We start from the raw sequence: 16,789 nt of genomic DNA, 5'->3' as shown, positions 1-16,789 counted from the left end.
GAAATTGATTGTGTCTTACATTATTCATCAATCCGAACAGGGTTTGTATATAAACATAGTAAATAACTAATAAATATATGTATCAAGATAACTTAAATCTATACATTGCAAAAGGTCCAAAATTACAGGTACAGTAAAAATTACTCCTGACATTATTAACATGTATAAATTTTGATATGATTATCAATTTTTATTTAAAAATATTTAATACAATAATGCAATTAGATATTTCTAGATTTTCAATATGATATTCAGAAACTTATATAATTCGAGAATTTATTTATAGTACTTATATACACATTTATTTATAAGCAGTTATTAATGGAAAAGTTAATTAAAATATTTGTGAATAATAATTTTATGTATTATCAAGAACAAACATAATTTTCTACTCACATATGTATGGAAATAGCAGACTCAAAAAGCTATCAAATTTTTGTAAACTTTTTTTTATAATATACTTTATATCATTTAAAATTATATTGATACTACAAAAATCATTGTATATCTATTGTTTGTATCTTTCTTTAAATGAGTTTGAAAATTTAATAAAAAAAGTACTAAGTGGACAAGTAACTTAACAAAATTTTGTCATAATGCAAACTATTTTCGGAAAAAAAATAGCATGTGTACTATATTATCAAAGAAAATTATTTAATAATTTATTGTTGTACTTGTATGTTTATCTTATGATATACAAGAATGTTACAAAAAAAACAATATGTATTTTAACAAAATATTATTAAAATTTGACGAGAAGATGATTTTACGTTGTAAATAAGTATGTAATCAAGACAAAACAAATCAATATGTAAAAAAATGATTTCATAATGTGTCATTAAATTAAAAATTAATTACTACTACGATGTAACAAATATATTGTAAATAACATCTATTTGACATATTGTTTTATTGAGAAAATATATATCGTTTATATATAATATTATTTATAAACGATATTGAACCTATTATAAACATACATATCATATAATACTTAAAACTGTTATTCTCCATTATTTTCCATTAATGAACTGTCAGATACATACATCGGATAATAATTTATTAAGTTAGTAGAAGCGTTTATAATTATTTTTATCTTTTACACATGTTTGTTGCTAGAAAATAGATGTTTTCCAACAAGGACAGAGTGTAACATAATGAATCATTACATCTTTATTGTTTGCCAACATTAAACAAAAATGAAATGATTCGTTATATTTTTGTTGGAAAACACCCCCCAGTCATCTAAACTTAAAATTTATTACTTCAAATATTTTATGACAAAATATTCACATTTTTTATTACCCCATGTAGGATTTGTATGTTAAATGCAATTTCATGAAGAGTAACACAAATTTAATATTCATTATTTATATAATAGTATATATTACATATATATTATATATATATATATATATATATAATATATTTTTATCTGAAATGAATTTACAAAATACGTGCGTAATACATATGCTTTAAGTCTTATTATTATTTAAGTTATACTCATTAAATTACACAGCATTTGGATAAGATTGATATAATTAGTGTATAGACAGTATGAAATATACTTTCACTATACTGTAAATACTATGGTTATTAACTACAAAATTTTCTTAACCATATAAAAGTCTATTCATATAACTCTCAAAGAAATGTAAGTTTAAAAATATCCTAGTTTTTAGTAATAAATATGAAATTAAACATTTCTCCTACACATTCTTTTTAGCACAATGTCATATTTTGTTATGGTATTAATATAATCAAACAAATATAATATAATATTATTTATTTTTTAAGCTTCATCAGCATTTTATACGTGCGCAAATTGAAATAGTCTACATACAACATACGAGTAGCAAGATTGTAAATCTTTATTATCGTGGGATATTTATATATGCAGTGAAACATTTACAAATCTTTTATATTTCTTTCGTATAAACGCATTGTATTCAACATAATATATAAATGCATTTTAATATTTATTCCAATTCACCGGCTTCCATAGCGTCTTGGTAAGATTTAGTTTTCGAACGTTCGGGATCTAGTTTGATCATATCGTCAATTCGAAGAATGGTTATGGCTGCTTCAGTGGCAAATTTCAAAGATTTAATTTTTGAAATGGTCGGTTCTAACACGCCTGCTTTTTTGTTATCTCTTATATTTCCCACGAGTAAATCAAGACCCACCCTGTAAAAATATAAATACATTTCATTTTAATTTTTTATTTTGCATAGCAAACTAAAAAAAGACAAACAACTCACCACTTTAAATCAACAAGATCTGGTTTTGTTATACTCGAGTTATGATAGGCTCGAAGCTTAGCGACAAGATCAGTTGCATCTTGTGCAGCATTTACGGCTAATGTTTTTGGTATTATTAGCAAAGATCGAGCAAATTCCGCTATAGCCAATTGTTCTCGGGAGCTCTGTAATATAAAAATGTATAAATATCTTATGAAAGGAAAAGAAACTGAAAAAAATTCAGAGTTTGATGATACCAATGATGTTGCAAAGTTTTCTAAATATATTGAGAGTGCAGCTTCCACGCAACCTCCTCCTGCGACGACACTCTTACTCTCTAAGACTCTCTTGACGACGCATAACGCGTCATGTATGGACCGTTCCATTTCGTCGCAATAATAATCGTTCGGTCCGCGTAAAATGATAGAGCTAGCTGTGCGTGCCTTTGGTCTTAAAATAAAAAAAAAGACACAATATTTAAATATAAAATCTTATAGGACCGTACATGTGAGAAACACAACCAATAAAATGTCTTTAACGATCGAGCTGTAAATTATAATTCCGTGTGAATTTATATATTACGTATGTAGTCTTCAACTTTATTAAGATCCAAGATGCTATGAGCAAAATTGTTAAATCACTAGATAATTTAACTCGTGATATTATTACGATAGTTTCGTAGAGTGGCATTTCAAGACCGAAAAATTGTTCGGTGCGCGGTTTAAAAGACTACATACGTAATATAAAAGAGAAAGTTAAACAATCATGCTTTTATTGTTATTTTTCGTAGTATTAATTGAGTTTTATATGGGGTGTCGTATGGCTCTAAATGGGAGCGGTGGACTCGTAATTAACAAATTTCGGAGTAGATCCCTCATTCTATAATGGATTTTAAATTTGTAATGTGTACAAAGCAAATATCTTCAGGAAAGTTATCAATGAAAGTTGAGTAATGGGCTAATAATCTATTTTCATAAAAAAATTAAATACTATGAAATTCTCAAGGAAGATTAATGTCCGACTTGGATTGAGGAATCATAGAATTAATTGCATTATATTAATAGCAAAATATGTACCCTTTGATCAAAATAAGTTCATCATCACATATCATCTCTTGCACTATTTCGGCAGCCTCTCCCAAGAAACTGGCATCAAAACTCTCTTCTCCTTCCATGTTTGTTAGCGACGTTAAAAATTGCGCACCTGTAGCTTTAGCAATTCTTTTCAAATCAGCCTTTTTACATCTGCGTACTGCCATGGTCTTGGTCTCCACGAAATACTATGGAAAGATCAAGATAAATATATCGCACTCAATTCTAGAACTCGTCACTTAAAATATATAATTATACCTTTAGGCATAAATCATCAATGCCACCAGATAAAAGAACGACATTAGTTCCAGCAGCAAGAATCTTCTGAATTCGTTCCTTGGTAATATCTGCCTCACGTTGACGAACGGCTTCGAGTTTTTCCGGATCTGTAATAAGTACTTCAACGCCCAACTTCATTTTTGCTTTCTGCAACGAGAAGTCTAAACATGCGATTTTTGCGTTAGTTATCCTCTTCGGCATTGCTTGGGAGGCGACAGTACAGTTCAAAGCATAGCCTTGAACCAAAATGGACTCTCGAACACTTTTTCCATGTGCTTTCAAGACGTTAACTGCTTTAACAGGATATAAAAATCCTCCTTTGCCATCGTTGATTTTTATCGCGTTAGCGGCGTCGACTACCATATTGCCAAAAAAATTGGCATCACTAATTATTAGTTATAGAAGATATTTTAAATTATTGTTTTTATCAAATATTGAAAACAAATTGCAAACAAGGACTGCAAATAACATCAAAAGGATACGCTCCAATAATTTTGCTTGACATAGATGTTTTTGCAACATTAATTAAGCAATCCCTTCCAAGTTCGTCTACACTGACAGTAAGGTGTTCTTGAATGTATTTGCATGCTTCTCTGAAATTAATTTCATATAAGTTGTATAAAGTATAATTTCTTTTTTTCTTTTGACTCAACATCTATGCAACATTCTTTTGTACGTTAATAATTTAGTTAATTCATTAATCAATTAATTTTATATAAAAATAAAATGATTAAAAATAAAGTAGGATATTTACTTGCAGGCAAGTCTGTAGCCACTGATGACTGAAGTTGGATGTATCTTTTGTTTCACAAGCTCGTCTGCATTTTTTAAAAGCTCAGCTGCTACTATAACCTTTAAATATAAAATAACGCATTTTATTAAATATATATATTTAATTATAAATTTCCCATTAAATACACAAATATAAATAGATCACTTACTACTGAAGTAGTACCATCTCCAACTTCCTCATCTTGTAACTGAGCTAATTCAACCAGAACCCGTGCAGCTGGATGTTCAACTTCTAACAAGCGTAAGATAGTTGCACCATCATTGGTAACAGTGACATCCTAAAAGTATCAATTAGCATAATCATGTAATAATTAATATATTTTGTTCCAATTTTATTATATTTAAAAATTTATTATTTTTAATAATTTTAAAAGATAGAAACTAAATACATACTCCAATGTCATCGACAAGCATTTTATCTAAGCCAACCGGACCCAAAGAACTTTTAACTATATTAGCGATAGCACAGGCAGCCATAACTGAAAGACATAAATAATAATTTACTTCACATATTTACATGCATTATAATATACAGTCACATAAACTATTTGTATAATTAATTTTTTAAATACTATATACCAAGTTGATTTACATTCCTAAGAGTGCGTTCCATTTGGTGCTCACAATAATCATTTATCCTTGTTTAATATAATAAAAGGATAAAATAATTCCAAGAGTGTTGCTAGCATCAAGCAGAACGCACTGCTTTAATTATCTGTCAAGATTTAAACAAAACAAATCTAATATTTGATAGAGTCAATAAATGCATATTATTACAACCTTCACGTTAAGAATAGTCATTTATTTTCCGATTGCTATCCTCGATTACCAAACGCTTGGTACGATTTTATATTAATTATTAAAACAAAATGGTAATAACATTTAATTAATTGTTCAAAAGTCAATACTAATATATGCAACTCCGTTTCGTGAATTCGTAGGTTTCTTGATGAAAAAAAAATGACAAAACACGAAACTTTTCAGACTATGAGACATGATATAACCAAATTCTATGACGATCAGTGTTCGTACCATTTTGTGTTCGTACAGGTGCTCCCGATTGTCGGATGCCTCCAACGGCTAAAGGACTCGCTACCGTCGACATTGTAAAGAAATCGTTGTTATTCTAGAACGATGTAAGCACGAAATCACGTTGCTCGTAACGACGACGCCGCGGAACCGGGAGAACAATCCAAGAAAAGCCGCGTGTGAAGACGAACAATAAATGACGATCAGCGCCCAACTTCATTTCTTATTTCCTTTTACGGTCAAGTGCGGCATCGACAGCTATTGGCTACGCGTTTTATTCTCAAACGTGATTGGCAACCAGTTGAACTGAATTGGACCAGAAAGCAGTTTTTTTTACCAATTTTGAAAATAAAGATTATGAGGATGCAGAAAAGAAATCGACATTGTAATCGAGATTCAGAACAAGAGAAACTCAGAACAATATTGCTGTCACGTGTTGAGAAGTATAATGTATTAAACTTTATGATCATTTTACATAAATCTGATTCCTCATATAAATTTTTTAATTTTAAATATGTACCTCGTTGCAAACGAAAATTTTTCTGAAACTAAATTATATTGTGTGTATACAATTATAGTAGAAATCTTAAATCATCTCTGTTATATATAGATATATAGTGAGAGAATAAAATATGAGAAATCTAAATCCAAATTGTAGACATAATATACGAATGTTTATGGATAATTCACACGATTTGCTTAAGGTCGACAGAAGTGACCCGTGGAGACCAGAAATATTTTTGTTATGCTTTTTTTTTTTTTACAAAAAAATAGCTCTGTCCGAGCCTTCAGGAGCCTTTTCTGATTACGAATATCACAATCAAAACACGATTCATGTTATATTTTAGCCATAATTTCAGTATAAAGGTATACATTTATGAGTGCAGATCTAGATCAGTTATGCTCATTTTTTTTTCTCTCAAAGAAATAATATTTCCTTATGAAACCTATTGGGATTTCATTGTTATATTGCTGGAAAGGCTCGTACAGAGTCAGATTTGCAAATTGATTCTCGAACATTTTTATTAAAATAAGATCATGTATACACCTCTCAACTGCACCATAGTACACATCGAGTGAGATAACAGAATAAATTTTTATTATGCCTTTTTTACAAAAAGAATAGCTCTGTACGAGCCTTCAGGAGCCTTTCCTAATTATGAATATCACAATTAAAACGCGATCCATCCAGTATTTTAGCCGTAATTTGGGAATAAAATATTCATCTTCGACTAGAGGTCTCTGGATCACTCCTGTCGACCTTAAGTAAAGAGTGATGGGGTTTAAAGCGCTTCGTTTCTTTCATTAAATTAAATTTAGAAATTCTTTAAAGTTACGATTGTCTCTTGCTCATTTTCATGCTATTAATATATTTTTACTTGCATCTCATTTATTTCCAATTTCTTTACAGTTTTTATTTTGCTTTTTTATTACAATCTCTTATCTCTCTTTACAATAAAAATTAATATAAATATAATTTTTTATTTTTATTCACAAATAAATGTAACGTGACAAGATTTTTGTATATACATAAATCTTCGGAAATTTCATTCATTGAAATATTATAACAATTGTTGATGTAATCTTAATAAAATTGATACAATATATAAAAGAATCATAATACAGCATACAAAAGAAAGAGAATGAAAATATAATGAAAAGCACTAACGTGCTTTTTTTTTTTACAAGCACACACCATTTTTAGTTTTTTTATTCAAAATGCATTATTGTGCATTATATTGTACATTATATGCACATACTATTATTAAGAAAAATGTGGAGTATAAAAGTTAATTACAATTATACTAATTATTTCATTCTTTTTTGCTTTATCAGATGATTTTTAAGAGCTATTTGTTTCTCTCTAAAAGATCGTTTTACTTTTGTTTTTAATTTCTGTTTTAACATTGAAAATGCTTTCCCTTTTCTCTTCTCACGATTTGTGGTACTGCATAATGGATTTTGTCGTCGATCCTTAAAACCGAATTTGTCTCGTCCTTTTTGCCCTTTCTGGAAATTTAATGATGTACCTAAGCTATATCGTTCTCTTACATACATCAGATTATAGGATTATTTATACTGGTAATAATCTGTTAATTATGCCTTAATTTGTAAGGATTAATCATCGATCACAGTCGACTACTCCCTTCTTATTCGACTGTGATTAGTCAATTCTTAAAGATTATGAAACATAAGTTAACAGATTACGGTCAGTATAAATAATCCTTAGCAATTTATACATACCTTCACAGATTTCTGTCGAGCAACCTTATCATGCTTGCGTTTCTTATATATGTTTTCTATATCGCTAAGTTTTACCAATTCTCCACTTTTATCTATCTCTACTTTATCATGCGTTCTCTTAACGCCACGTTTAATGTATGTTACGTCTTGCTTTGCTAATGCGACATCAATTTTTCTGAAATCTTTATCCGTGAGTAATCTTTCAGTAGATATCACAGATGCTTTCATTTTTCGCTCAGCTGTTAATTCTTCGTTTTTTTCAGATTTAAATTTTGCCTTCTTTTCTAATTTTTGTGCCTTTTTTTCTTGCTTTGTTAAAGCGTTTTTCTTTTGCAAAACTTTATTTGTTTTTTGTTCTCCGCTATCCGCTTCACAAGTATTCTGCACACTACTGTTTTCACTGTGTGATAACGTTAAAGTTTTATCATCTTTATTTTCGTTAATGGAAGATTTCGCTGATTCATTAGTTAACTCGTCCTCGTCGATTTCCTCATCACTGACTTCCTCGTCGCTGATTTCCTCGTCGCTGATTTCTTCGTCGCTGATTTCCTTCCCACTATTTTCACTTACATCGATCCACTCGTCATCATCCTATATTTAAATAATTTTTTATATTATTTTTATCAAAAATAAATAATTGAAAAAGTATTGAATGTTTTCACTTGCCTCTTTGTCGGTATCATTAGTCTCTTCAGTATTCTCAACAGATTGATTATGTAAAACTTCTGATCCTGGTACAAATTCACTTGCTCGAATTTCACCATATTTAGAAGACTTTATCATAACATTAGCTTCTGTAGGACGGCCTCGGTCTTTCTTACATAATAAGTCGGGCATTATACGCCTGAATGTTCCAATTAAAGATTGCGCTGCCATCATAACAGAACGTTCCTTATAATGCTTGTATCGTGTTAAATCCTCGAGTAGATCCTCATTCATGGCCAACGGACATCGTGTACATATTTCACGTACGGTATTTAAACTGGAAATATATATGTTATAAATAAATAGAGCAATATAAGCCACGCAGTGTGTGTGTGTGTAACAATCGTACAAATAAATCATTAAAATAGATTCACATACCCAATGGCCATCACATCTGCAGAATTTCTTTCCGTTATGAAATTGTTTGCCAATGTCTTCAAAATGGGTTCTAACACATCAGGTGGTACTAATTCATGTGAAGCCTGAGCTATGAATTGTAAAAGTTTTGTAACCTCTGAAAAGAAGACAAAAATCTAAATAAAGTTATGTAAAAAATTACATATTTTTTGCATGATTCAGAACCAACAAAAGTTAATTTGTATAGTAATCAAAATTTAAATATTTAGTAATTAGACAATACTCAAATTATAATAACTAAGTTACATTATTAATCTTACCTCGTTGATGAGGCTGAAGGAATCTTTGTATATACGGATAAAAGTTTAAGAGAAATAAACTATGCAAGCCAATAAGTCTAGACACAACATCCAGAGTCATGAGTTTTACTTCAAATCTATCATTATTTTTTTCTATCTGCTTGAATAATTTTTCAGCAAAATCTTGTGGATCATGAATTAGATGCAACGCTGAAAAATTATATTGCGGTGCTTTAGACTTCTTCTTTTTAGCTTTCTGAAAAATACATAAAAATTAGAAGTTATGGTTTGCACTTCTTATAAATATCAAAATGAACTCTGTAATATTAAACTTACTATGAATGATTGTTTAGCTTTCTTTAATTGCTTTTGACGTTTCTTTGTTTTTTTGTTTACTTTATTAGCAATCATAATTTCCTTCATATTTGGCTCATCATCTGAATCACTGTCATCACTTTCTTTTTCTACCGAATGAGTTCCCAGAAAAAATTTCAAACTAGCAACCATTACTTTTGTTATTTTCGAAAAACAACCCGTTGCTATAACATTGACAGTCTTGACGTCGTTCCAAACATTTTTATTATACAATTCTATCATAATATCTACAGACATCTTCGCAGCTCTTACATTTGGATCTTTTAACATAGAGAACATGAAATTTTGTAACACTGTATTAACTTTGGCATTTTTATGCTTTGCATTAATATTTTTAATATCTGTGACAATATGCGTTTGGAGGAATTGTCTTAAGATTTTATCTTGACATCTTAAAAGCTCAAAAAATAAACTGAGAAGTGCAGTAGGTTCTAAGAGGGATTTGTTGCGTAGTTGAATTAACGCTTTACAAAATGTCTGTAAAGAATATAATTATAATATAATAATTTGTGTGCATTCATATTAGCATAGTTTAATTTCCATGTATATTATTCTTACCATTCGCATTTCATTGTCTAGTATAATGTTATGAGTTTGTAATATATCGATAATCTCTTGAGGATATGTTTTCAAATCATTTGGATAACAATGGGCAACCTGTAATAATATACAAAAAAAACGTACAAAAGTGTGTAAAACAGCATCTATTTTAATAGTGATTTCTTAAAATTATAGGAATAATTGTATGTTAACAAATTAAGACGTTATTAGCTATACAATATATTGTGTTATGTATATTATTTATGTATTTATGTACATAATCAATAACTATTATTTTAATTTAAACATTTAAATATTTACTTTATCTTATATTTTTTAAATCTGCGCTGTCTGAAATATGTGTGTTAATGGACATAAGTTATTTTTTCAATATATTAAATTTGTTTAGCGTACATTTAGTTAATTTATTAAAATCATGGATGAAATCAAACAAAGACCTTGTGATGGTTAATCTAAGAATTACTTTTTTATGCGCTACCATCATATACATAATTGTATGTTTAATCGTTAATTTTATATTATTTTGTACTAAGAAGGACCTTAACCATAGGTCGAAACGTATACATTTTATTTATTTCTAATAAATTATAAGAAAAGTGCATTCCAAAAACTTGTGTCGGCTCAAATTGGCATCTTGTTTTATTTTTGTGGTTTATTCAACTGAGCCTTTTGCTTATCTTATATTATTTAAATATTTACATTGTAAAATGAGAAATGTTTAAATAAATACAGTGTATGCGTGAAACAAAACTTTTAATAAAAAGAAACTCAAATTATCATATCAATTTATACACAAAATTAAATTTCTCATAGTTTAAATTTATTTCATTACATTACAAACTATTACATACTTCATATATATAAATAAAATCTTATTCTAATATAAATATCTAACATAAATACGTAAGTTTATTCTTTTATTATCTAAGAAATTTTTGTATAATAAAACATTAAGCAAAGCGGTTAGAAATAAACACACATAAAATTATAACTAAAAATGAACTTAAAAATTGTGTATATGAAGCATGTTTAAACCGTATTCGCACTCAAGTAATTCTTTATTTCAAAGCCAACCGTTTTAGCTACAACGAAAATAAAGTCGTGACTTGCACAGCACTTGAATTTTGTTTCATCCAACTGCGTAATGTTATCTCCGACGATAGATAATAAACCTAGCTGGCACATGGTAGAGATTTGAGCGAGTAAATTAGCATTGATATCTACTTTTTCATCGAGAATAGCGCAAAAGATTGCGAGCATTCTCGAGATGGTAAATACTCGACATTTCTTTTGCGCATCTTCTTTCGTTTTTTTAATTGACCGTATCTTTTTCTTTTTCTTACTACTTTGCTTCATAAAAATATGCTTGTCATACTTTGCGGGATTGTACGAAGCTAAATACGCCGCGATTAACATGTACTTTGCGTAAAACGGTAGTTCAAAACTCAGAGCTAGCTTTGTCGTGGACTCAATTTCTCGAGACATTTGATAATCGGGTTGCAAAAAATCGTTTGTAGAAACTCTAAGGTAAATTATTTCCAAATTGGACCTCAAAGTAGCAGAGATGTTTCTCCATAGTGCAGCAATGTTATCTGGCTTGATTCGCTTACTTTCTATAGGTTCTACATACTTTGCAAAATTTATTTTAGCCATGTGCTGAAGCTCATTTAGATCTCTACAAAATCGGAAAAATACAGAAAGAAAAAGATTCAAATAACTCTTATAAAAATCTGTATCATAATTCGTTGATTTATCTAATAATAGCAATTGTGCTAATTCATCTTTTGTGTACTGGGGAAAATAAATTTTTATAGGCCTCAATGTGCCTATCTTGGTATTGAATTTATCCCACACGATCTCACTTATCAAAATCGTACAAATATTAATACCGGCTAATTCTCTGAGTCTTAAAATCGCTGGCAAAAAAGTCACATCAAAATGTCTTATCTTATGACATTTATCGAATACTAACACGATCGGACGTTTATCATTGCAAGAAATCTTTTTAAGCGCAATTATAAAATCCATAATATTGTCGCAGTTGTATTTTGATTGTGTGTCACCATTTAATTCTTTTATAGATGTGATTAAATCATCTAGGATGTAGTTATATAGGTGTTTACTGCCTAAATGCTCTATACAATTAACATAACTAACATTATAGTTTAAATAATCGAGTAGACTTTGTATAATTAAAGACTTTCCAGTAGCCATGTGTCCATAAACAAAAATGCTCTCTGGCATCGGTTCATCTGCTACACCGATTAAAGAATACAACCGTGCTATAATTTTCTCACGGCATATAATGTTATTTTTTCTTATCTTTTTTAAATATTTTTCCATGATTATACATTAAAATTACTCAATAAATAAAACCGGAGTACAATTAATTTTTAGTTTTTATCGCTGTGTCACACTTATCTGAGACAGAGACAAACAATAGCTTTGACAATTAAATTAATAACTTTCTTATAATGGATTTAAGATAATACTTAAATTTAGACAAATCGCACATATACTTTTATTACTTCTACGTTTTAAGCATATGTGTATGTGCTAACCTGAGCCAAGAAGGTTACTAGCTCATCGAGACTTTTGTTAAATTGCGTGGGCTCCAGATGGAAAACTTCTAGTGTAGACTTATAATGCAGATGTTGCTGAAGAAACTGCAAATAAACATATGTTAAATATTTTAAATAACCAATTTTCTTTCTTTATGTAACATATATACAAAAATACATACAGAGAGATTGCTTGTGTAAACTATATCTTACTTTTAAAACCTATGAATAAATGTTTGTGATCATTACAAGGAAAAAGCGCAATGAGGTCTAGCACAACATGGTAACTAAGAAGAAAGCATCTTTATTATCTAGCTCTTTACAAACATTTATAGAAAAAAGTCAAAACTAAAGGCAAGTATAAAAATAATATTTTATTTTCATAATTACGTTCTATTGATATGGTATACAGTAAAATTAAATTACATAACCAAGCATCTCATAAATATGCGTGTTACGAAAAAATTTATACATATTACATATACAAACAATAAAACAATTAATATATCAATAAAGAATGAAATATGAAACAAAAATAAAGAAAGGCATATTGCTCTATGAAAAAATTATCAATTGATAATTAATAGATTCTGGCCCATATTCAGAACGCACTTACAACAATGTTAGCGTTCAAACATACTATAGTTTACGTTACGCATATAAAATTTCAGAGAAAAAGCGCGCTTTTATTAATAAAAACGTGTTCTGAATACAAACCTCTATGTTTAATCTCATCCCATACATGCCTTAGATTTATAGGAAATTACAGAGAAGATCACAACTCCTTTTAAGAATCCATATTTCATTTACATTTACAAGATATAAGGGTATACAAAGGGTTATAATATAAGGAATATAAATAAAAAAATATAATATAAAAAATAAAATATAAAAAAATAAAACCCAATAAAAATATATGAGACTTACCTCTTCCTTGTAAGATTCTGGATCACGCTTGATAAGATTCTGCAATTGTGGAAGATTATCCGGTAATTGATTGTTATGTCTTACCATTTTTAAAACCTATACAAATAAATAATTTATCATTATAAGGAACAAATGTAACAGAGTTTAACAAAATACGAAAAGAAGTGAGAAAAGCATCTTTATTGCAAAATCGGATTTTGTATACTTAACTTTCGTAACTTTAAGCTGCTTTAAGCATGGTATATAAATACAAGGCGGGTATGCTCGTCCGGTGGTAGATTACTGTCATGAAGCCCATGAAGGGTTCTCAGGAATTGGAGTGGTGGTCATCACCTCGGCTGTTTCCGGAGCGTTTCGTGTTGGTTCGGCTCCTTGAAACAGGGCCTCCAGTCTATAGACCGGAGACAGCAGAAGAGAGAAAGCAGAGACGTAAGCAGCCGCCGCTTACGTTCTCAACTGTGATTGGTCAATTCGCTTACTGATTACGTTACATTCCTATGTCCATGAATTTGATGTAGGTAGTGCATCTATGTATTGATGAATATCGGCTAAATAATTGAACGCCGTGGTCCGGCACGTTGTTCCGGTTGTTCGTTCCTTTTCGTCCATCGTTTGGTGGATGCGGTGCGCACGGAGTAATCCGTTTCAATCAGCGATATATCGTGGCCGAACGTGATTCAAAATGACGGAAACTTTACAATTAAGAGGCACACTTCGTGGTCACAATGGATGGGTCACGCAAATTGCGACAAATCCGAAATATCCGGACATGATATTATCCTCTTCACGTGGCAAGTATCGATCATTTACCTGACTTTACCTTTTTTTTTCCAATCTCTCTTTTCAGTTTTGTAACGAAATTCTGATTTTTTTCCCCTTTATTTTAATTCACTAATATACTTCATATGTTTTACTATAAATTTTGTGTTACAAAATACGATTTTATTTAATTAGTAAATTTTACGTATATCATGTAATATTCCATCTGTTCGTACAGTAATTGTAGAACTAGCAATTAGGATGATTCAAACTTTGGTAAAAAGATTATTTTTATTAGTTGAACTTCTTACATAATTCATTTTGTTCTTGTGTCTAATTTCTTTATTTCTAGGTAACATTATCCAAGAAATATCTCTCAGAATTCAATTGCAATATCTCCTTGAGTTATTCACAATTTATCCGGAAGTAAAGAAATTAAGCACACAAAGCTGGTATCCATAGTCCGTTCTTAATCTCAAAACCATTTCTAGCAATGTCTTAAGATACTAATATGGCTCTTTGATTGGTTTATATCTTAAATATTAACTTAAGACCGTTTTGAATCTGGAGTAACATTTATAGATTCCATCCTTAAGCAGGAAGCACAGACTCTTGCGTAACGCATAATACATAAGGCATAAGAAATTCAACCCTTCTCCTTCCAATCAGGGTATCGATCATGAAACTTTTTTCCTAGGATGAAAAGTGAAAAGTAAAAAATTTCTCCATTAACTACAATGGTAAAAATTTTTACTTTTTACTTTCCATCCTAGGGAAAAAGTTTCATGATCGATACCCAGAGTTCTTTATTTCATGGAAATATAAAAAAGGAAATGTAAACTTATAAGAAGTTCAATTAAAAGGAACAGGCTTAAAATTTCTGTATTTAATTTATTTGTCCTAGTCTATTATTTTTAAAACAGTTTACAAGTGAAAAGCTTGAAAAACTCAATTATCTTTTTATTTTTTGTGAAAATAAATCTTAGTATTGAATATTAATAAATCTAAAGTTTAGTCAAAATCATCTAAATTCTTGGAAATGACAATTGCAGCTTATGTATTATTGTTTTATTCTAGATAAGACTTTGATTGTTTGGAAATTGACACGTGACGAAGCTAACTATGGCATCCCCCAAAAACGTCTTTATGGCCACTCACACTTTATAAGCGACGTAGTTCTTTCGTCCGATGGCAATTATGCTCTGTCTGGTTCGTGGGATAAAACATTGCGTCTTTGGGATTTGGCAGCAGGTCGTACGACTAGAAGGTTTGAAGACCATACCAAGGTGTGACTTCACTCTTCCACAACAACGATACATATTTGAATTTTCTTCGTAACAAAGATAAAAGAAAAAATTTTCATATTGTGAAGTATTGCTTCATAATATGATTTTTTATTTATCTTGATTACGATGGAAGAAGTAATTCCATAAAAAATTTGAAATAACTGAAGCTTTTTTTTTTATATTTTTTTTTAATTGAGAAATAGAAGAAAGGTAGGATTAAATCAGTGATGCCGTAAGTATTCGATATTAAAAAATATACTAAAAAATATCGATCTGATATTAACAAATTATGGATTAAATATTGCTATGTTAATTAAACTTTTTAATTAATTACTGTTGAATATAGGATGTTTTGAGCGTCGCTTTCTCTGTGGATAATCGTCAGATTGTCTCTGGTTCACGAGACAAGACGATTAAATTATGGAATACATTAGCCGAGTGTAAATACACCATCCAGGATGATGGACACACAGATTGGGTCAGCTGTGTGCGCTTCTCTCCCAACCATGCAAATCCTATCATTGTTTCTGCAGGCTGGGATCGTGTTGTCAAGGTAAGAACAAAGCTTATATTTACAAGATTTATGATAAATGTAAACATTTGATAAGAATGATGGATCTTATATATTATATACATGATATATCTATGAGTGTATGCGGATATGGGACTGATTTCAAATTTTTATATATTTTGTTTCTAATTGCACGATAAATTTGTTAGTAATTTTAGCAATTCGCCTTTGCAGGTCTGGAACTTGACAAACTGCAGATTGAAGATCAATCATAGTGGCCATACAGGATATCTGAATACTGTTACGGTATCACCTGACGGATCACTCTGTGCATCCGGTGGAAAGGTGCGAATGGCACATAGCATATTTATCATTTAAAATGCATTTATCATATAAATTATATATTTTTATTTGCAGGATTGCAAAGCTATGCTGTGGGATCTAAATGATGGAAAACATCTCCATACTTTAGATCATAATGACATTATTACAGCATTATGCTTCAGCCCTAATCGTTATTGGCTTTGCGCCGCGTTTGGACCATGGATCAAAATCTGGGATCTCGAGACTAAAGAGATGGTTGAAGAACTGAAACCCGAAGTCGTATCTGCAACCAGTAAAGCAGAACCTCCTCTTTGTCTGTCTCTTGCATGGTCCACGGACGGCCAGACATTATTTGCTGGATATTCTGATAATACTATTCGTGTCTGGCAAGTTTCTGTATCTAGCAGATAAATATTTTGTAATAAAAACTTAAAATCAATTCTCAACAT

General features: G+C 30.0%; 3 protein-coding genes across 4 annotated transcripts; 1 reads left to right on the top strand and 2 right to left on the bottom strand.

Annotated features, from left to right (window-relative positions):
- Positions 1 to 1,925: 1,925 nt before the first annotated feature.
- On the bottom strand, positions 1,926 to 5,636 carry CCT1 (chaperonin containing TCP1 subunit 1). Of its 2 annotated transcripts, none has more exons than XM_018548374.1 (10): positions 5,435 to 5,636; positions 4,796 to 4,881; positions 4,552 to 4,680; positions 4,365 to 4,462; positions 4,093 to 4,203; positions 3,590 to 3,995; positions 3,317 to 3,519; positions 2,498 to 2,690; positions 2,262 to 2,425; positions 1,926 to 2,187 (listed from the first exon to the last, which is right to left on the bottom strand). In XM_018548374.1, exons 1-10 carry the CDS (start codon positions 5,505 to 5,507, stop codon positions 1,980 to 1,982), a joined length of 1,671 nt encoding a protein of 556 aa, XP_018403876.1. In that variant the 5' UTR covers positions 5,508 to 5,636; the 3' UTR covers positions 1,926 to 1,979. The 2 variants fall into 2 exon arrangements, with proteins under 2 accessions (XP_018403876.1, XP_018403877.1); XM_018548375.1 differs by lacking the exon at positions 5,435 to 5,636 and adding an exon at positions 4,982 to 5,030.
- A 1,604-nt stretch (positions 5,637 to 7,240) lies between these two features.
- Mys45A (SDA1 domain containing protein Mys45A) lies at positions 7,241 to 13,547 on the bottom strand. Its single transcript, XM_018548363.1, has 9 exons — positions 13,461 to 13,547; positions 12,534 to 12,638; positions 9,970 to 10,068; positions 9,373 to 9,888; positions 9,058 to 9,292; positions 8,759 to 8,894; positions 8,342 to 8,657; positions 7,676 to 8,266; positions 7,241 to 7,441 (listed from the first exon to the last, which is right to left on the bottom strand). The coding sequence occupies exons 1-9, from the start codon at positions 13,545 to 13,547 to the stop codon at positions 7,241 to 7,243; spliced, it is 2,286 nt and encodes a 761-aa protein (XP_018403865.1).
- A 469-nt stretch (positions 13,548 to 14,016) lies between these two features.
- Positions 14,017 to 16,788, top strand: Rack1 (Receptor of activated protein kinase C 1). Its single transcript, XM_018548333.1, has 5 exons — positions 14,017 to 14,251; positions 15,297 to 15,505; positions 15,852 to 16,058; positions 16,251 to 16,361; positions 16,434 to 16,788. The coding sequence occupies exons 1-5, from the start codon at positions 14,143 to 14,145 to the stop codon at positions 16,749 to 16,751; spliced, it is 954 nt and encodes a 317-aa protein (XP_018403835.1). The 5' UTR covers positions 14,017 to 14,142; the 3' UTR covers positions 16,752 to 16,788.
- The last annotated feature ends 1 nt before the right edge of the window (position 16,789 follows it).

The sequence above is a fragment of the Cyphomyrmex costatus genome, unplaced genomic scaffold (assembly GCF_001594065.2).
Source record: "Cyphomyrmex costatus isolate MS0001 unplaced genomic scaffold, Ccosl1.0 scaffold72, whole genome shotgun sequence".
NCBI classification, from domain to species: domain Eukaryota; kingdom Metazoa; phylum Arthropoda; class Insecta; order Hymenoptera; family Formicidae; genus Cyphomyrmex; species Cyphomyrmex costatus.
This window is presented reverse-complemented; position numbering and strand designations above follow the sequence as displayed.